This window comes from Beta vulgaris, chromosome 2 (genome assembly GCF_026745355.1).
Source record: "Beta vulgaris subsp. vulgaris cultivar EL10 chromosome 2, EL10.2, whole genome shotgun sequence".
In the NCBI taxonomy this organism is placed as follows: Eukaryota; Viridiplantae; Streptophyta; class Magnoliopsida; order Caryophyllales; family Amaranthaceae; genus Beta; species Beta vulgaris.
Genome location: NC_079203.1, coordinates 39,075,677 through 39,097,232, shown reverse-complemented (window position 1 = coordinate 39,097,232; position 21,556 = coordinate 39,075,677). Strand labels below are relative to the sequence as shown.

At 32.7% G+C, this 21,556-nt stretch overlaps 3 protein-coding genes across 3 annotated transcripts; 1 reads left to right on the top strand and 2 right to left on the bottom strand.

Moving 5' to 3' along the window:
• The first annotated feature begins 5,009 nt into the window (after positions 1 to 5,009).
• Positions 5,010 to 10,390, top strand: LOC130590510 (uncharacterized). Its single transcript, XM_057392983.1, has 6 exons — positions 5,010 to 5,407; positions 7,279 to 7,386; positions 7,473 to 8,505; positions 9,097 to 9,424; positions 9,765 to 10,079; positions 10,365 to 10,390. The coding sequence occupies exons 3-6, from the start codon at positions 7,678 to 7,680 to the stop codon at positions 10,388 to 10,390; spliced, it is 1,497 nt and encodes a 498-aa protein (XP_057248966.1). The 5' UTR covers positions 5,010 to 5,407; positions 7,279 to 7,386; positions 7,473 to 7,677.
• Positions 10,391 to 17,114: 6,724 nt separating this feature from the next.
• On the bottom strand, positions 17,115 to 18,161 carry LOC130590619 (uncharacterized). The gene is made up of 2 exons (XM_057393100.1): positions 17,980 to 18,161; positions 17,115 to 17,616 (listed from the first exon to the last, which is right to left on the bottom strand). Exons 1-2 carry the CDS (start codon positions 18,098 to 18,100, stop codon positions 17,252 to 17,254), a joined length of 486 nt encoding a protein of 161 aa, XP_057249083.1. The 5' UTR covers positions 18,101 to 18,161; the 3' UTR covers positions 17,115 to 17,251.
• A 436-nt stretch (positions 18,162 to 18,597) lies between these two features.
• LOC130590618 (protein FAR1-RELATED SEQUENCE 5-like) lies at positions 18,598 to 20,183 on the bottom strand. Its single transcript, XM_057393099.1, has 2 exons — positions 19,559 to 20,183; positions 18,598 to 18,777 (listed from the first exon to the last, which is right to left on the bottom strand). The coding sequence occupies exons 1-2, from the start codon at positions 20,081 to 20,083 to the stop codon at positions 18,613 to 18,615; spliced, it is 690 nt and encodes a 229-aa protein (XP_057249082.1). The 5' UTR covers positions 20,084 to 20,183; the 3' UTR covers positions 18,598 to 18,612.
• Positions 20,184 to 21,556: the final 1,373 nt, after the last annotated feature.

The window sequence follows — 21,556 nt, the reverse complement described above, 5'->3', positions numbered from 1 at the left end:
GGAATCAGATGTTCCCGAGAGAGGAACAACAAGAGTTGCTCGAAAAAATCCCACGGCATCCAGGTATGTTCATGGACTTTTTATTGATGTTTCTTGGTGAAAAGAGTAAATTTTCGTCAATTGCTCAATATGATCAAGTTTCAAGGTGGGAGCATCTCTTTTGTGAATTGTTATGGAAATAGTTTCATTCCTAAATTAATGGATGAATTTTGTGAAAACTTTTCCATGGATGAAGAAGGAAATTGTTCCACTTTGGTAAAGGGACTCAAATAGATTTTAATGCTAAAATTTTGGGTAAATTGCTTGGTGTTCCCGTGAGAGGAACTGATGTTTATTTCAAGAAACAACGTGGATCCTATCCATTTTCGGATATCTCTTTTGATCAATTGATTGTTAAATATGGTGGTCAAAAGGGAAAAACATTTCTTGATCATAATCTTCTTTCTCCCTACCACAAAATTTTATTTCACATCCTAAAGAAAGCCTTATTGCCTCGTCTCTCTAAACGTGCTCAAGTTAGCATGTTGGACTTGATTTATATTCATTGTTTAGTGTAATCTCCCACAATTTTAAAGGATTTTCATAAATATATTAAAGTATTTATGTAGTTATATTTAAATCCAAATGAGTTTGGAAAATAATTTGACTTTTAAAAAGGGTTGACTATTTTAAAAGTCAACTAAAAATATTTTTCATAGCTTAATAAAATTTGTAATATTTTAATTAAGCATGTTTTAATAAGAGTTTTAATTATTAAAAGCATATTTGAAAAGAAAGCTTAATGGAATTGAAAGCCCAAAAGTAATAAAAAGGGAAAGGATTATTTGATGACTAAAGTCCTAATAAGCCCATCTTGTTAGTCATCAAAGTTTTAATTATTGAAATCTCTTTTCCTAAGCCCAAAAGGATTAGCCTCTATTTAAATAACCTAAAAACCCAAAATTTTACCCTACACTCTACTTTCTCTCTCCTCCCTTGCACGTAATTTCTCTTTCTTTCTCTCTCACCCGGCCTTTCACCTTCTCTCTCCTCTTTGAGCGTGGCTTTCATATTTTTCCCTCAAAAGCTTGCTTCTTCTCCGCTAAGTAACGTTTCTTATCGAACAAGAAACGTCACAAACCTTTTCAAGTGCTGAAAATCTCTGCCGCCGGTCCCTTTGTTGATTTCACTGCTGCCGGCGCCCTTTCCTTCCTCCTTGTTGTGGTTGTTTTTCTTTTCTTCTCCTCTAAGATTCCATTAAAGTATTAGTTTTTATATTATTTTATTATTTATTAGCATGTTTATGATTTAAATTAGTGTTTTATATGTAAAATATATTTTGGCTGTCATATATGTAAAAATAATAAATTTCAGATTTATTATTTTCAGTTTTTATTATGAAAGATATAGTTTTTAGGGTTTTTAATCACTAGAAACTATATTTATAAAGTATAAAGCATGAGATTTGGTTAGTGTATAAATTTTACATGTATTAAATATATTTTCATAAGATTTATAAATTTTTATAAGTGCTGGAATTTCAGAAAGTATGTATTTTAAGGGTTTTTAATGATTTTTAATCACTAGAATAGTTGTACTATACTAGGGATTAAAAATAACGGAAGTTTAATACATAAAAACGATTTTAAAGACATTTAAAAGGGTTTGGAACGTTTTTAAAGTTGCTGTAAATTTTTAGTACGAGACGTTTATTTCGTTATTTTATTTTCTAGGCGGAGAATTCGTAGTGGGAGACTTTTAGAGCGTAAAAGTGGCCTAAAGATTTGTTTATACAAGGTACGTACATAGTCTACGTGCTATATGATTTAGAAACATGCTTTAAGGATGTTTTATTTATTAGTATCATGTATAGGACTCTGTTGTTCATATATGTGATTTACTAGAATTGTTTTACATGTTCTTTGTCTGTGTGCTACATGTAAACTAGTAGTATTTATGAGTATGAATATTTGTATGGAAGTTTGATGCAAGCAGATAAGTCCAGTTTATGTATTAATTCGTGAGTGAAGTAATGTAAATAAGATGGAATCATGTGTTACATAGATTCTTGAGTATTATTTATTTATCGTATAAGAACCGTGGATCTTATTTGGTAAGTACGAGTTATACCTATATAAAGGTACAGTTTACTGTTGGCTAGGTTCAACAGGCAAGTTAGTAAAGAATAAAAGAAGTTAAAGGAGTCTTGAATGATAAGTTGTGAACACTTGTTAATTCTAAGATATATATAAAAAGGAGTTATGTGAATGATTATATGATTATTGGTTATGTGTTGTGTGCTTGGTTGGTGTCAACACAAGTATTAAAATGAATGCAATGTAAAGTGAAACGAGAATAGGTTATAGACTTTAGACTGGTGCACGTCTAGAGTTGGACACTAAGGGTTGGGATTCATGGTGAGCGTGCCGTGAGTTTTCCTAGGATTGGATTGATCACCTTTCCTTTTTAGTTCAAAGGTTCCTCGATATCGCAGGTCATTTGGAATATGTGGTAGCTCCCATATTTCCTATTTCAGTATAGACAACTCGTCCCATAACTATTCCATTTAAAGAAGAAATAAAAGTTTAGAGTCTAGTTCAGTAAGAGTAGTCTGCAGATTATTATATGTTTTATTATTATTTATTCCTGCAAGTTATATTTTTGTAGTATCATGTTTAGGGTTATGTATGTCTGATATGTAGTACTCAGCTTTGCTGATTACGTGCTTGTCTGTGTTTGTGATCATGGCTTTACCTATTGATCCTGTGGTGATCCTTCGGGGGAGCAGAGTTGAGACGGCATTGACATTACAGGTTCGAAGATGCATATCATTGGGGAATCTGGATTGGAGTGGCTCTTGTAATATTAGTTTTATTTAAGTTGTTTTCCTAGGAGTTTATGTTTTCAGACAATAGTTTAAGTTGGTGTGTTTAGTTCTGACATTGTCGTTTGGTTTCGTAAGTTTTAATAAAGTTGATTTTTAATAAGTTTTTCGCTGCAAAATTCTAAGTAAGCCGAAACGTTATCACACGGGCGATAATGCCTGGGTAATTCTCTAAGGTTTATTATAAAGTTATTTCTAGAAAAAGAGAATTATCGGGGTGTTACATTTAGCCTCTCATAAGCACATAAATTTTCCCTCTTTAATGATTCAACACATGAGTCATTGTATTGATATGGATTTGTTGTTGGATATGGAGCTTTAGTAACCGAAATTCTACTTAAGTTCAATGTGAAAATTTCGGGAACTCAGTCCATTGGTGTATCCACGGGAAATATGTTGAATGTGCGTGCCTTGAATAACTTGAATGTTTGTGTTGTGAATGGAGAAGTAATCAAGGGAAGGGCTAACCTTGATGATGATGATGATGATGTGGATGATGAAGTGGAAGAAGAAGAAAAAGAAGTTAAAAAGAAGAAAAATGAAAAAGTGGAAAAAGAAAAAGAAAAGAAAAATGAAAAAGAAAAGAAAATCGAAAAAGAAAAAGAAGAAGCTAAGAAGAAAGGGAAGAAGGTGGTTGATGAGGTGGTGAAACCGGTTGCCAAAAGCACTAGAACTAGTCAAAGAGTTCAAAACATGAAAGTGCTTAATTTTCCTTTGCTTGATGCCGATGAAAGTTTTGAGGAAGATGAAGTTAGGGTGATTGATAGGGAAGATTATGAATCTAACCTACCTCCTTCTAGGGAACTGACTCCTGTTCCCATGGAAACCAATCCTCCTTTTCCTCCATCTCCACAAAAATCTGCCTCACCATCTACCCTAGCACCACAAAATGATCCTATCCCTCCCTCTACCTCAAAACCCTCTTGTTCTGTTCCTAAAGCTAAGAAAACAGGTGTTGTTCCCATTCCAGAGGAACAACCTGCTGTTCCCAAACCTAAGGAACAAACAGCTGCACCCAATCCTTCTCAAACTGCTCCCTCGTCTTCTCAAAATCCTACCATTGGTTCTACATATACTCTAGCTCATGCTAGAAGATTGGATTCTTTGTTCTCCTTGGTTATGGGTCATTCGGAAGCAATGATGGAGTTTGCTACGGAAGCTAAGGATTTAAATGGGTTGGTACAAGGGGTAATGCACAAAGTTGACAAAGCCTTGGACGGACAACAAGAGATTATGGCTCGGCTTGGTGAACTTTCTTCCTCCCTTCAAGCAATGAACTCTAGGTTGTTGAAGTTGGAAGACATTGTGCTCAAGGGAAATGATACATTGGCCAAAAATCATCAAGAAGTGATGGCTAAGCTTCATGATGTGGTGGAAGAAGTAGAACAACCTCCCTCTCCTAAATCATAAATTTTTCTCGTTTAGTTTGTTTTTGTGTGGGAACATGAACTTTGTTTAATATTTGTCTTTTCTATCCTTCTCCTTTCATCATGCTACAATGGAACTAGTTAATTTGATATTTCTAAGTTTGATCTTTTTGCATGTGTGCGTCTACATGAATGGCTAATATTCTTGGATTGCGGTTTTTGAGAGTTGAATGCTTTATTTGCTTATACTAACCAAATTGTTACTCACAAGTTTGGTGGTGTGATGTTTTTAGTAGATAATATTCATCTTTTTGAAATCTTGGACTAATGTTTTTGAAGATGCCAAAGGGGGAAAGATAAAGGCAATCAGAGTAAATTTTTGTTGTCATGGATTATGTTCTCATATTTCTACTTTACAAAATAAAATAAACGAATCTATAATACTTAATTTAACTTGGTTACATACTTTGTTAAAATTATTTTTATATGACTTATGTGTATTATTTTTAGTATATGCCTATTGTGTCATCTTCAAAAAGGGGGAAATTGTTGACCCTTGAGTTTTGAAGATGACCTAACCACAAAAGACATAGTATATTTTATTGTGAAAGTATTGGGTCAGACCGTCTGACCCAATAGCTTCCGTCGGACGGGCCTGACCATCAAAAACGCGCGGGCTTTCTTTTTTTTCATATTTGTTTTGTTGATCAGCAGTTTTGTTTATTTTTAGAAAAAACATATAACGGTTATTAGGTCATTATCTTTTTTCGATTTTGAAACTTTTTTGGATTTCTACTTGATTCTCGCTAGTTTTAAAACTGATTCTTCTTCATTTCAAAGAAACCGATATATTATTTACTGATTATTTCTAGAATTTTTCTGCTCCTCTGCTTCTCTGCTTCTCTGCTGTTGAAACTTAGCGTGTTTTTTTGTTCGTAATTCATTACGTTTGCATCGCAAATATGGTGAAGAGGATTAGAAATGATGATTCTAGGTATAATTTCGTTTGTTTTTGCTGCAAATTTTTTTTTGTTTTCAATATTTGAGCGTTTTTGTTGTTGTAATTGTAATGTAGCCCGAAGTCGAAGAAGGTGAAGAGTCTTGCATCTTCAGGAAAATTTTTGGCACTGTCTACTGCTGGGAAGAAGAAAGAGAAAGATGGTGATTATGATCCAAGGTAGATTTCAAGTTCTTAGAGTAGTTTAGATATTTTTTTTTCTATTTTTGAATGTTTTCAGTTTATCAGAGTATTATTTCATGTTTTTAGGGTTTGTGTTTCAGTTTTTGTTGTTTTATACACATATTTTCAGTTGTTGTTGTTTTTCAGTTGATATTTATATATTCTTTCAGTTGATTATAATATTCTTTCAGTTGCTACTTGTATTCTTTTAGTTGATGTTGTTTTCAGTTGATATTTATATTCCTTCAGTTGATTCTTGTATTGTTTCAGTTGATTCTAGTATTGTTTTAGTTGCTTCTTATATTCTTTCAGTTGATTTTGTTTAGTTTCATTTAGACATTTCTACCTTTCTTTTGTTGTTTTTTAATTTGTTTTTGTTTACTTTTTTTTAAAAAATAAAGATGTAAATGAGAAATGAAGTAGTGTAACTGAAAAATGAAGTAGTGTAACTGAAATATGAAGTAGTGTAACTGAAACAATGTAAATTTTAACTGAATATTTTTAGTCTAATTGGAAAACAATGAAATAAAGAGTCATTATACTAAATGAAGTAGTAAGAAGACCAACTGAAAAGAAAATAAGTCTAGCTGAAAACTAAATAAGTCTAACTGAATCTGTCTAACTGAAGAGCAAATAAGTCTAACTGAAGAGTAAATAAGTCTAACTGAAGAGAAAATAAGTCTAACTGAAGTGTAAATAAGTCTAACTGAAGAGTTAATAAGTCTAACTGAAAACTAAATAAGTCTAACTGAAAACTAAATAAGTCTAACTGAATCAGTCTAACTGAAGAGTAAATAAGTCTAACGGAAGAGTAAATAAGTCTAACTGAAGCGTAAATTAGTCTAACTGAAGAGTTAATAAGTCCAACTGAAAACTAAATTACTCTAACTGAACACTTAATAAGTCTAACTGAAAACTAAATAAGTCTAACTAAAATCTAAATAAGTCTAACTGAAAACTAAATAAGCCTAACTGAAAACTAAATAAGTCTATCTGAAGCACTATATAGACTAGCTGACAAAGGGAGAAGTCTATCTGAAAAACAAACAAGTCTATCTGAAGCACTATATAGACTAGCTGAAAAACGAACAAGTCTATTTGAAGCACTTTATATACTAGCTGAAAAACGAACAAGTCTATCTGAAGCACTATATTGACTAACTGATAAAAGAAACAAGTCTAACTGAAGCAATGTAAATTTTCAATGAAAATTTTAAGTGTAATTGGAATAGAATGAAATGAAAGAATAATTATACTAAATGAAATAATAAGGACTAGCTGATAAAGCAATAAGTTTAAGTGAAGCACAATAATGAAGTTACTTTGAATGACTGTAGAGACTAGCTGAGAAACAAACAAGTCTAACTGAAGCACTATATAGACTATCTGAAAAACAAACAAGTCTAACTGAAGCACTATATAGACTAGCTGAAAAATAAACAAGTCTAACTGAAGCACTATATAGACTATCTGAAAAACAAATAAGTCTAACTGAAGCACTATGTAGACTAGCTGAAAAATAAACAAGGCTACTTGAAGCACAACAAATACTAGCTGAAAAATAAAGAAGTTACTTTGAAGGACTGTAAAGACTAACTGAAAAATAAACTAGTCTAACTGAAGCACAATCTATATAAGCTGAAATGCAAACAAGTCTAACTGAAGCACTATATAGACTATCTGAAACACAAAGAAGTCTAACTGAAGCACTATATAGACTACCTTAAAAATAATCTAGGCTATTGTTTCAGTTGATGGTGGTCTGCTTTTAGTTGATGTTGGTATTCTTTCAGTTGATCTTTGTATTTTTTCAGTTGATGCTGTTTTTTTTCAGTTTTTATTGTTTGATTAAACTTTCTTTCTTTCAGATGTGATAAATCCTTGTCTAAGAAGAAAGGCAAATCTGATTTATCACCAATCAAGTTTTCATTTTCAAGATCTAATCCCGATCAACAGAAAGACACATTTGATAGATCGTATGTTTTTTTCATTATTCTCCTTTTATATTATATGATTGTGTTTTTTTTTATGTTTTAAAGTTATTTTTGTTCACTTTTGTTAGGAATTTCACTGAGCAAGAAATAAAGTCAATTAATCTACAAGTATTGTCAGACTATTCCCATTTAAATGAAGTGGTTAGTAATTTGAGTGATGAGCAAAAAAGAGACATTAGGGATATTGGGTTTGGGAGTCTCTTAGATATTAGGATAAAGAAGTTTTGTCCTAATCTGAATTTGGAGGTGTTGTTAAATTACAATGCATCTGGAATGATGTTTTCAACAAAGAATGGTAAACTGATTTTTAATAAGTTTACCATTAGTGATGTTTTGGGGTTACCTGTGTCAGATAGAGTAGTAGAGGTTATAGATGATGACGCCTTTAGGAGGAAAGGTAGTCAGATAGAGGCTGGAAGTGCCAGGAAGGATTGGCATAGGTTTCTTGGTATTTCTGATCCCAAGAAGGTATATATTGGTAGAAAAAATTGGGATGATTTGTTTAAGAAATATGAATCCGGGGATGATTTCAAGAAGTTATTTGTTATCTTTTCGTTGTCCAAGCTTCTATGTCCTATAGCTGATTTAGGGCCTGTGCTGAAATGTGCCAAGAGTTTAGAAGATGCATCTGCAATTTCAAGTTATGACTGGTGTGGATATATATTGAGAAGTCTTTGTGCTGCTGTTTTGGACTGTCATCAGTCTATTATGATTAAGAAGATTGAGCTTGGACAGAAGAAAGTATCATTCAAGCTTCGGGGATGCGTCAGCGCTTTGACTCTTGCTGTTATTCACAACTTCAAGTGTCGTAATCTGGATTATTCAAATGTCAGTAAGCCATTTATCAGTTATTGGCAGGATGAGAAGGATTTGACTGGTGTTGTGAAGCAGTTTGAGATCAACATGGATTTTATTCTGCCGGTGAAGCGTGAAAAACAGAAGGTTGAGTTTAAAACTCCCAGTGTTAGTGTTGCTAGTAGGAAGTCTGGTTCTCCTATAATTAAGGTGGTTGAGGGTCCATCACCTTCAACTAGGCAGCTTATCATGGATCTTCCTCATAGTTTGATGACTGATGAGGAAATAGATGCTCTTGATGTTCCTGTGAGTTTCATTTATCTTATGTTTTTATTTTTTTTACTCTTGAACTCTAAGTGAAGACTGTTGACCTCTAACTGAAATAATGTCAGTTCTAGCTGAAGAGCAAATAAGTCTAACTTAAAAGTAAAGAAGTGTAACTTAGAAATAAAGAAGTCTAACTGAAACTATGTAACTGAAGAGTTAATAAGTCTAACTGAAAATTATATTAGTCTAACTGAAAACTTAATAAGTCTAACTTAGAAGTAAATAAGTCTAGCTGAAAGTAAATAAGTCTAACTGAAAATTAAAGAAGTCTAACTGAAGAGTACATAAGTCTAACTGAAAACTAAAAAAGTCTAACTGAAGAGTACATAAGTCTAACTGAAGAGTACATAAGTCTAACTGAAAAGTAAATAAGTCTAACTGAAAACTAAATAAGTCTATCTGGAAACTAAATTAGTGTAACTGAAAACTAAATAAGTTTATTTATATTTCATTTAAGTTTTCATTTGATAGTTTGATTCTTTCAGATGGTCCTTATATTTTTGTTTATGTTGTTTCTGTGTCATCATCATATTGATTTTTGTTTATTCTATTTTGCTCTTTTAATTGAAGGAATATGTGAAGAACATGCACAAGTTGAAGAGGAATGCGCTTGCATTCTGTCAAGTGAATTTGGAGATTGCCCAGAATATTCGGGAGGAAGGCGAGAAGCTGTCTCAAGACAGTATTTCTCTGGATGATAGTGAAGTATTTAACCCAGATTTTCTGAGTCAAATTGACGACATATGCAAGCGTCATTTGGAAGCGAAAGACAGTGCAAACAAAGTTGATCCTACAATTTCACTATTGGTGAAGCGGCCTGTTGAATTGGAGTTTGGAAGAATTGAAAATGTTCCTGATTTGGATTCTGGTGTTCATGGAGTTGATTTGAAAGAAGGAAGTAAGTTCCTTTCATTATATTATTTTCATGTTGTAGTTTTGTAATCTGGTTGGAATAAAAATTTTAGACTCTAAGTGAAAGAAATGTTTAACTGAAGAAGTGAAATAGCTAACTTTGATACTCTAACTGAAAGAATAAAATGACCAACTGAAAACTTTGACAGTCTAACTGAAATAATATGAACACCAGCTGAAAATGAGATGAATACTAAATGAATTTTTTCAATTCACTTAAGTTTTCATTTGATTGCTGGATTTTTCAGTTTATTTTTTTTTTCATCTGTTGGAAACATTGTTTCAGTTTATGTGTATTTAGTTGTTTTTTTATGTTTTGAATGAAGATGATGAAAAAGAAGGAGAGGAGGATGAGAAGAAGATGAATGCTGATGATGATCAGCATAAAGATGATGATGATGATGATGATGATGGTGATGATAAGGATCACCAGAATTATAATGAGTCAAAGGATGATGATGCTGATGATAATGGTGATCCTGGTCTTCAAGGAGATGAAGACAAAGGAGTAGATAAGGATGCTGGTCTTCATGGAGATGAAGACAAAGGAGGAGATAATGGTGATCCTGGTCTTCAAGGAGATGAAGACAAAGTAGGAGATAAGGATGCTGGTCTTCATGGAGATGGAGAGGAAGGTGGAAGTAAGTTCTTCTTATTGTATTGTTTTAGTTTGCTTAAATGAAAAAGTTAAATAGCTAACTGAAAGAATAAAAAGACCAACTGAAAAGTCTGATATTCTAACTGAAATAATATTAATACTAGCTGAATATCATATAAATACCAAATGAAACTTTTGGTATTTGTTTTTATTTAATCTGGTGGAAAAATATTTTAGTTTGTCAATGAATTTATTCATTTCTGATTTTGTGTTTTTCAGTTATTGTGTATTTATTTATTTTTTTTATTGTTTTTGTTTTTGAATGAAGATAATGAGAAAGAACCAAGGAAATGATAATAAGAAGACTGGCAATGCTGATGATGATTGTGGTCTTCAAGGAGATAAAGAGGAAGGAGGAAATAAGGAGTTGGATGCTGGGGTTCATGCAGAAGGAGAGAAAGGAGGAAGTAAGTTTCTTTCATGTTATTCCTAATTGAAAGAATTCAAAGACCAACTGAAAAATGTGATGCTCTAAAGGAAATAATATCTTATAAATAGCAACTGAAATACTGTTTTAGTTTGTAACAATATGAAAACGAACTGAAAAATAAATAGGAAGTAAGCACTATAAAGATTACCTGAACAATAACTGATGAAGTATTATAAAGTGTAGCTGAAAATGATTGTAATAGTATCAAATAAAAGAATAATTATACTAAATGAAATAAATTAAGGACCAACTGAAAAGAAAATAAGTCTAACTGAAAACTAAATAAGTCTAACTGAAAAGTATATCAACTGAAAACTAAATTAGTCTAACTGAATCAGTCTAACTGAATCAGTCTAACTGAAGAGCAAATACGTCTAACTGAAGAGGTAATAAGTCTAACTAAAAACTAAATAAGTCTAACTGAAAACTAAGTTAGTCTAACTGAAGAGTAAATAAGTCTAACTGAAGAAAAATAAGTCTAACTGAAGTGTAAATAAGCCTAACTGAAGAGTTAATAAGTCTAACTGAAAACTAAATTACTCTAACTGAACACTTAATAAGTCTAACTTAATCAGTTAACTGAAGAGTAAATAAGTCTAACGGAAGAGTAAATAAGTCTAACTGAAGTATTATAAAGACTAGCTGAAAAAATAAACAAGTCTAACTGAAGGACTATAAAGACTACCTGAACAATAAACAAGTCAAACTGAAAGAATATTCAGACCAACTGAAAATTTTGATACTCTAACTGAAATAGTCTTAATACCAACTGAATATCATATAATATCAAATGGAACTTTTTATATTTATTTTTTTTGTTTTGTTTTTGAATTAAGATGTTGAGAAAGAACAACCAAAGGAAGCTGATAGGAAGAGGAGGAATGCTGATGATGATCAAGTCAAAGGGGCTAAGGATAAGGATAAGTGTAAAATTTCTACACACGTCCCTACTCGCACCGCTGCTGGTATTGATATTGTTGATCTTCGTACTCCAACTCCTCCTCCTCCTCCTCCTGTTGTTGAAGCTGTTGAGAATGTATATAGCAGAAAGTCTTGGAGAGTTGATTCTTCTGCTAAAAGGAAAAACATTGCTGATTTCGATGCCCCTTCATTCCAACTATTAACTCCTAGTCCTGTTGTTGAGGATCTTCCAGACAGTGCAGAGAGTGGTGAGGGTGTTGGAAGTTCAATTCCAATCATCACTCCAGTAAATGTAAAATATCCTCGAGTAAGTATAGTTTTAGTTTCTGTTTTAATTTGTTTATTTTTCTGTTTCAGTTAGTGTATGTTTCTTGTCATTTAGTATATCTTTTATTTCAGTTAGTGTATGTTTGTTTGTTGTCAGTTAGTATCAGTTTATGTTTGAGTTAGTGTAAGTTTCATGTCAGTTAGTGTTTGTTTTTTGTCAGTTAGTATTATGTTATGTTTCAGTTAGTGTATCTTTCTTGTCAGTTAGTAATTGTTTAATTTTCATTTGGTTTATGTTTCTTGTCATTTAGTATCTGTTTCTATTTTCAGTTAGTGTATGTTTATCTTTCAGTTAGTATATCTGTCATCCTTTTTTAATATTTTAATTGAATGCAGGGTGATGGCTCTTATTCTGATCAATCATCATACAAATCCTACAAACCTCAGAAACAATCAAAGTCAGAAATCCCTTCAACACCTGAATTATTGAAGGGGTGGGACTATGACCCTACTTCAGAGAAAGTTGGGAAAGTTGTGAGGTTAAGGAACCGGTGATGATTATGACGATGAAGGTTTGGAGGACCTCATTGATAGGATTGCTGATCAGAGTGGTTCATCTTCTGACAAGGTAAAAAAGAAGAGGATGAGAAGGAAGCTGGTGTGTTTCATCTTCTACCCCTGGATTGCATGCTGTTCCTGTCAACAACCATGGCATAATATTGTGTCGAAGTTTGCAACATTATAATAAATATTTGAGTGATCTGTCTCCTGACCAGAGGTTGCTGGTTGATTATCTATTTTACAATGAGTATGAAGATGTTGCATATATGTCATTGGATACAGATTCTGAGGAAGTGAAGATGAAAAATGACATTATGCAAAGTGAACTAACAAGTGATCTCATTGTGGATTTTGATAATCCTCATAGCAACTATGCGTTCAGTTGTACAATTCGACTTAATTAGCATGCCTCGTCAAGGTTGGCTGACAAGTGGAGTTATTGACGGATGCGCCTTCATGTTCAATAGGCAAGAAGAGGAACACCTTCTGCAACAAGGAGATTCTGGTTTAATATTATGCCTTTTGTAAGTGTTGTTATTGCTTAGTTTTATATGTTTGTTTTCATTTGGTCATATTATTTTGTCAGTTGGTCATCTTCTGTTTTTCAGTTTGTCATATTATGTTTTTCAGTTGGTCATATTATGTTTTCAGTCTAATAAAAAGTAAATAAGTGTAACTGACAACTAAATCAGTGTAACTGAAAACTTAATAAGTCTAGCTGAATAATAAATAAGTGTAACTGAAAAATAAATAAGTCTAACTGAAAACTAAATGAGTCTAACTGAAAAGTAAATTACTCTAACTGAGAAGTAAATAAGTCTAACTGAAAACTTAATGAGTCTAACTGAAAACTTAATGAGTCTAATTGAAAACTTAATGAGTCTAACTGAAAACTTAATGAGTCTTACTGAAAACTTAATAAGTCTAACTGAAAACTAAATGAGTCTAACTGAAAAGTAAATTTGTCTAACTGAAAAGTAAATAAGTCTCACTGAAAACTTAATGAGTCTCACTAAGAACTTAATGAGTCTAACTGAAAACTTAATGAGTCTAACTGAAAACTTAATGAGTCTAACTGAAAACTAAATAAGTCTAACTAAAAGTAAATAAATCTAACTGACATTTTAAAAAGTCTAACTGAAAACTAAACTTAATGTTTCAGTTTGTCATTATATCTATTTTCTTTTGTTGTAGAACTATATCAATTGGTTGTGTGCTGAGAAGGTAAAAAAGGTTCAGTTTGAGAGTGAGATTGCTGAAAATGAGATTATTTTGAAGAACCTGGAGGGCACTAGTCAGTATGATCAGAAGTTTAAGGAATGGGAAGAAAACAAGAAAAAGCTTATTACAAAAGATGATGATTTATTCTACAAGAAATGTAAGGAAGCTATTTCTTCATGGGTGAAATCATTTCCACGGAATGATATTCGAGAAGCTGAACTGGTTAGTTGTATTATTGTTAACCATTTTTTTATTTGTTCAGTTAGTGTAATTTTCTCTTTCAGTTAGTGTATGTTACTTGTCAGTTAGCCCTAGTTTATGTTTTCAGTTAGTGTATGTTTTTAGTTCAGCTAGTGTTTTTAGTATTTCATTTTGTTTTTTGTTCTCTGTCAGGTAGACTTATTGCTTTTGCATCTTATGTTTATCTTCCAGATTTTTGTTCCTGTTCACAAGGATGATCATTATACTGTCTTGGTGCTGAACAAGAAAGCAAAAAGGATTTAAAATTTTGAGAATCGTACAGACATGAAGGACATTGATAGATATAAGTAGGGGTGCTTATCGAGCGAGCCGAGCCCGAATAGCACTGGGCTCGGCTCGAGCTCGTTTTTAATTTCCCAGGCTCGGCTCGGCTCGTGAGCTCGCCGAGCTTGGGAGAGCCGAGCTCGAGCTCGGCTCGTGATGGAAATTTGGGGCTCGAGCTCGTTTAGGCTCGGCTCGCGAGCTCGTTTAGGCTCGGCTCGCGAGCTCGTTTAGGCTCGCCTCGCGAGCTCGTTTAGGCTCGCCTCGCGAGCTCGTTTAGGCTCGACTCGCAAGCTCGCTTAGGCTCAACTCACGAGCTCGTTTAGGCTCGACTAATGAGCTTGGCTTGGCTCGAAGTAGGTGAGCTTGTTCACTCACCCATCATATGATTTTATAACTTGATTTCCCTCTTAGCATTGCTAAGATTTCAATGTGGGACTTCATGGTTTGTTAAAGAAAAACAAACTCACTATCCCCATTTCAATGTAGAACTTTATGTTTTGTTTAAGATAAACAAACTCATTCTACATATGCTTATATAACTTGGAATCCCTTTTAGCATTGCTAAAATTTCAATGTGGGACTCCATGTTTTGTTAAGAAAACAAACTCATTATACCCTTGTTTTCTTTACATATGCTTTTATAACTTGGAAGGCCTCCTAGCATTGTTAAAATTTCAATGTGGGACTCCATGTTTTGCTAAAGAAAAAATTATCAAATATTTTAAGGATTAAATAATCAACTATTTAAAATTATACTTCATTCCCTCTATGAAGAAAATAAAGTATAGTTTTTGTTTCCCAACCAAGGAGATACAAAATTAAACTTTAAGTTGAAGTAAGGAATAATAGCTATTTATAAAGAAAATAAGGTTGATCCTTGTTTTCTTAACCAATGTGGGACTTTAGTGCCTAGTGGAGTAGAGGTGAAGTTGGATCACAAATTAAAATATATAATTTGTAATCTAAATTAAAATATAAATTAGTATTAAATTTTTTTAATATAAAATATTTTTTAATAAGAATATTTTTTTTAATATAAAATAATAAACGAGCTGCTCACGAGCTTTACGAGCCGAGCTTTGCCTAGCTCGGCTCGGCTCGTTTAAGTCTCGAACCGAGCCCGAGCTTGAGCCGAGCTTCAACGAGCCGAGCTTTGACCGAGCTTTGACCGAGCCGAGCCCGAGCTGCTCGCGAGCTTGTCAGGCTCATTATCACCCCTAGATATAAGCATGAGGAATTTAACGGTCTTACATACTTTGTACGTACCTTTTTATGAGCATTTGTATTTTTTTTTGTTCCATTTTATTACTTGTTTTTTAATTGTTGTTTTTTTTTTTATCTTCAAATGCAGTGTCGTGCTTTTGATTCTTTTATGCAAGAGACTATGAGATGTCGTGATTTTGATCGTCTCCACCATTGGCAAACATCAACTCTTTACTTCCCTTGGAGAAGCAAGGACAACAATTTTGATTGTGGTGTCTATGCAATCAAAACCATGGAGCTGTATGACGGTCAAAATACTAACCATGCTGCACTTGTTGACCTGAAAAGGGTATGATTACTTTATTGTTTTTAGGGAGTATTTTGCTTGTTACATTTCTGTTTTTGAAAGTTTTTTAATAGAAAAAGGTATGACAGCCAGTTAGTGAAGGACTTGAAAGACTAGCTGAAAAACAAAGATGTCTAACTGAAGCACTATAAAGACTAGCTGAGAAATAATGAAGTCTAACTGAAGCACTGTAAAGACTAGCTTAGAAATAAACAAGTCTAACTGAAACATAATAAATACTAGCTGAAAAACAATCAAGTCTAACTGAAACACAATCATTACTAGCTGAAAGCATTATAAGGACTACCTGAAAAACAATGAAGCACTATAAAGACTAGTTGATGTTGTTGTTTATTTTCAGTTAGTTTTATTTTGTAATTGTTACATTTTTGAACCTTTTTTAATAGTTTTGATTTTTTTATTTTTTAGGCAGCCACCAAAAATCTTGAGCGGTGTAGGCTTGCTCTTCGTCTTGTGGACCATCCTTTAAACAAACTGAGAGAGAAAGTGAAGCATGACTGTTATGTTTGGTCTGCAAAGAAACCTGAACTGATGGCAAGACAGAAGATAAGGAAGGATAAAGAGGCTGTTCTGGATAAATTAGCATTTAATCGATCAAAGAAGACGAATAGAAAAGAAGCACACATTTTACGGCGAAGGAGGGATCATGAGGCAAAGTAGAAGATGTGTTGAATAATAATTTTGGAGACAAAGTGAAAATAGAGCAACTGTTGAAATTTCATTATTCTTAGGTGCCAAACTTTTTTTTATTATTATTATAATGTACAGTAGAAATAGAAACCATTGAATTTTGCAATGTACAGTACAAATAGCACAGAACTCATTTTACATTTTATATCTGTGTTCTTTAATGAATTGTACATTTACACTTACTTTGAATGGAATACATTTTTGTAAAAATGAAGTTGTTTGAAAATTAATTGGAAAAATACAAATACCAACTGAAAAATGAAAAATCTAACTCATAATAATAAGTGTATGACATATATTTGTAAATATAAATTTTAAGTCTAACTTATACACTGTAAATAGTAGCTGAAAAACAAACAAGTCTAACTGAAGAGTTATTAAGTCTAACTGAAAAATAAACAAGTCTAACTGAAGCTCTATAAACACTAGCTGAAAATAAAGAAGTCTAACTGAAGCACAATTAATACTAGCTGAAAAATAAATAAGTCTGACTGAAGGAAATTTAACACTAGCTGAAAACTACACAAGTCTAACTGAAGCGTAATTAATAGAAGCTGAAAATCAAATAAGTCTAACTGAAGCAGAAATATACACAAGTCTAATTGAAGCACAATTAATACAAGCTGAAAAATAAATAAGTCTAACTGAAGCATCATTAAGACTAGCTGAAAAAGACACAAGTCTAACTGAAGCAGTATAAAGATAAGCTGAGAAATAAATTAGTCTAACTGAAGCAGAATTAACACTAGCTGAAAAATATACAAGTCTAACTGAAACTCAATTAATATAAGCTTAAAAGTAAACACGTCTAAGTGAAGCACTAGAAACACTAGCTGAAAAATAAACAAGTCTAACTGAAGGACAATAAATACTAATATTACTGAATTTCGAGTAGCTTAGGAATAAACAAGTGTAAATTTCAATACAATTACTGAGTGGAATACAATTGAAAACTAATATTATTTGAACACTATTCAACTTGAGGTACATTTGGGGTTTTTGTTCCATATTCGTTCGGATGCCTTGTCTTCATTTTACGCTTCTCAAAATGTCCTTTTACTCTCTTGTTTCCCTTTGGTGGTCTTCCTTTTGTCTTTATCACCTCAGGATTTTCAACTGTTTGTCTTCGTAGTTCTTCATCTTCGATTTCTTGTTGTTTTTGTTGATCAGTCTTGAAAACTTCTTTCACTGATTTGTATAATTCCTTCAACGACTTGTCACATAATGTTCTTGCATCCTCATTTGATTGACATATTGACACTAGGTTGTAGAAATTCTTGGTTATTGCATGTCTCCATGGCGTCCACAACTGTGCATTTTGGCTTTGGTCCTTGTCTGCTTTAATAAATGTTTCTTAGTCAATTAGTTCATTTGACTAACTAAATTTTTCAGATAGCTTATAAATTCTTTCAGGTGGTGTGTTAATTGTTTCAGTTAGTTAAGTGTTAAACCCCACACCCCCAAAACCCCCACCACTAATATCCCCCCTCCCACACACAAACAAAACCCCCAATTAATGTTCTGGTAGTAACATTAATTTATCAGTTAGTTATAGTAATGTTTCAGCTGGAGCCTTTTTTTTTTCAGTTCACTAATTAAATCTTTCAGGTGATCAGTTAATTGTTTCAGTTGGAGTCTTCAGTTTTTCAGTTAGTTGCTTTCATTTGTCAGTTAGTCATATTGATTTATTTCACTAACCTTGAACATTCTCCCATACTGCTGACTTTGCAAGTCTTGTCCATCTCTTAAGGATATATTGTTGTGGTATTTGAAATATGCTGAACATGTGCATGACCCTTATTATGTGAAAGCAAAGCATCCCCGTCTCTGTGAAGCATTGACATGAGCACACTAATTCTGTTGTAGCCTCATCGTATGCTACTGTATTTGAATTGCTGAAATCTTCTTCTGGTGAGACTTCAAACAACTTCAGCTGTGAGTTTTCTGTTGCAAATGCTCGTAAAAATATGCCATTGCCCACTCATACCCGTTTCAAAGTCATTATACAGTGCTAGTGTGTATACATCAGCTGCATGTTTCAGAAGCTTTGATTTGGATTTGACGGCTTTGGGACGTTCAGTTCTGTTCCGGAAGTTGTCACTAGTTTCATTGCTTCTCCATCTTTTCACTGTTTGCTCAAATATATGATAGAATTCAAACAGGTTTGTTGTTGCTTTTGCATTGAATGATATTGCCTTATTTGTGACTTCACTTCTTTGTGATGATAAATTCCAGCTGAAAACATATCCCTGTTTAATGCGGTGCACCACTTGTGTCTCTGATCATATACTTGCTCGAACCATTCCTTTTTCTCGTGTCCATACAATTCCATCATTTTCGCCCACAATTTTCAAAGCCTGATTCATTTTGACACCCCATCAAACAGTTCTTGAACATGTTCTTGAAGTCTTCATTGGTCTTGAGGGATCCGAAGTGGCTTACAAAGTTCTTCTCTATATGCCAAAGGCAAAGCCTATGTCTTGTATTTGGGAAAACCTGTTTAAGATAGTACATATTATGCTAGAAATCACTTTCATTTGAATGCTTGTGAATCTAATTAAAAGGTAAAGAAATAATATGAAGACCAACTGAAAAATTAAGAAGTCTAACTGAAAACAGTGTAAATGCTAACTGAAAATTTCATTAGACAAAAAGAAGTAATATGAAGCCCAAATGAAAACTAAATGAGTCTAACTGAAAACTAAATAAGTCTAACTGAAAAGTAAATTTGTCTAACTGAAAAGTAAATAAGTGTAACTGACAACTAAATAAGTCTAACTGAAAATTAACTAAGTCTACCTGAATAATCAATACGTCTAACTGAAAAAGAAAGAAGTCTAACTGAAATAGTGGAAATAAATGAGTCTAACTGAAAACTCAATGAGTCTAACTGACAACTAAATGAGTCTAACTGAAACTAAATAAGTCTAACTGAAAACTCAATGAGTCTAACTGACAACTAAATTAGTCTAACTGAAAACTAAATAAGTCTAACTGAAAACTCAATGAGTCTAACTGACAACTAAGAGTCTAACTGAAAACTAAATACGTCTAACTGAAAACTCAATGAGTCTAACTGAAAAGTAAATTAGTCTAACTGAGAAGTAAATTAGTCTAACTAAAAAGTAAATAAGGCTATCTGAAAAATTAATGAGTCTAAATGAAAACTAAATAGGTCTAACTGAATTATAAATAAGTCTAATTGAATATAATAATAACTCAAACTGAAGACTAAATAATTCTAACTGAAAACTAAATAATTCTAACTGAAAAATACCTTTTCAATTGCATTGCCCATTGCCTTATCTTGATCAGTGAAAATTGTCTTTGGCTCTTGTTGGCACATTGCTCTCTTGAATGTTTCTAGTAGCCATTCAAAGCTCTCTTCCTTTTCATTAGTTATGAAAGCACATGCAAACATTGTTGTTTTCCAATGGCAATTTATGCCAACAAATGGTGCACATATCAGTCCATATTTGTTTGTCCTATATGTTGTGTCAAATATCATAACATCTCCATATGCTTTGAAGTCCTCCAACATCATTGAATCTCGCCAAAAGTAGCTGACAATGTTGTTATGTTCCCCAAATTTCAGCCTGTAGAAGAATGCAGGATCATCATCCGCTCTTTGCTGAAGTAAGTCCAACACACTCTGCATATCCTTTCCTTCAACCAATCTTGTTCTGTACTGTGTGATATAGTTTAGATGGTCCCTTTTTGTGTGGCCCACTACTTCTTCTGATCCAGCCTCATGACACAAAAAGTTGTATGCATGCATTGGCTTTATGCCAGATTCAACCATTGTTTGTATTAGTTGTCCTTTTTGTTCAGTTATCTTCCTTTCTGATTTCAGATGATGTATTTCTTGTTGTATTACCAACTCATGGTTGTGCTGCAACTCATGAGCTACTCAACAAAGTCTTCACCAGGTTTTTCTTGCTTAAATCTGACCATGGCTTTGCATGCTGTTCTTGTTTCATTGACTACTCTTTCCTTTCTTTTGTTGGTTGGCTGCTCAACATCTGGTATCTGAACAGGTTTTTCTTGTTGTGTGTCTTTTTCTTTTTGTTCTGTTATTTTGTTTGTTATTTTGAGCCTCCTTCCTTTGAGCAAACCAAGTAGAATTCGTATATTGAATTATCAATTCTCCTCCTCCTTAGAGTTTGTTTCCTAATACTAAATCCTAATGCTCTTGAGTGTGCTTGATACAAGTTGTAACCATCTTTGTGATCTGTAACATGTCTCCCTATTAAACTGCTACTGATATTTTCGTCATTGATGTACTTGAGATATTCATGTTCAGCTGTTGAGTTCATTGTCAAAAAATTAGGACACTAACTTAAAGAACAAAAGCATTACTGAAAACTAAACAAGTGTAGCTGAGAATGATTGTAATAGTATCAAATGAAAGAATAATATACTAAATGAAATAAATTAAGGACCAACTGAAAAGAAAATAGTCTAACTGAAAACTAAATAAGTCTAACTAAAACTGAATCAGTCTAACTGAAAACTAAATTAGTCTAACTGAATCTGTCTAACTGAAGAGCAAATAAGTCTAACTGAAAACTAAATAAGTCTAACTGAAGAGTTAAAAAGTCTAACTGAAAACTAAATAAGTCTAACTGAAAACTAAATTAGTCTAAATGAATCAGTCTAACTGAAGAGCAAATAAGGCTAACTGAAAGAAAATAAGTCTAACTGAAGAGTTAATAAGTCTAACTGAAAACTAAATAAGTCTAACTGGAAACTAAATTAGTCTAACTGAATCAGTCTAACTGAATCAGTCTAACTGAAGAGTAAATAAGTCTAACTGAAGAGAAAATAAGTCTAACTGAAGTGTAAATAAGTCTAACTGAAGAGTTAATAAGTCTAACTGAAAACTAAATTACTCTAACTGAACACTTAATAAGTCTAACTGAATCAGTCTAACTGAAGAGTAAATAAGTCTAACTGAAAACTAAATTACTCTAACTGAACACTTAATAAGTCTATCTGAATCAGTCTAACTGAAGAGTAAATAAGTCTAACGGAAGAGTAAATAAGTCTAACTGAAGCGTAAATAAGTTTAACTGAAGAGGTAATAAGTCCAACTGAAAACTAATTAAGTCTAACTGAAAACTATATTAACTGAAAACTAAAGTACTCTAACTGAACACTTAATAAGTCTAACTGAAAACTAAATAAGTCTAACTGAAAAAGAAGTTAATGAGTGAAAAATAGACTTTTGTTGCAATGTAAAAGGTAATTTTATGCATACTAACTGATACAATCA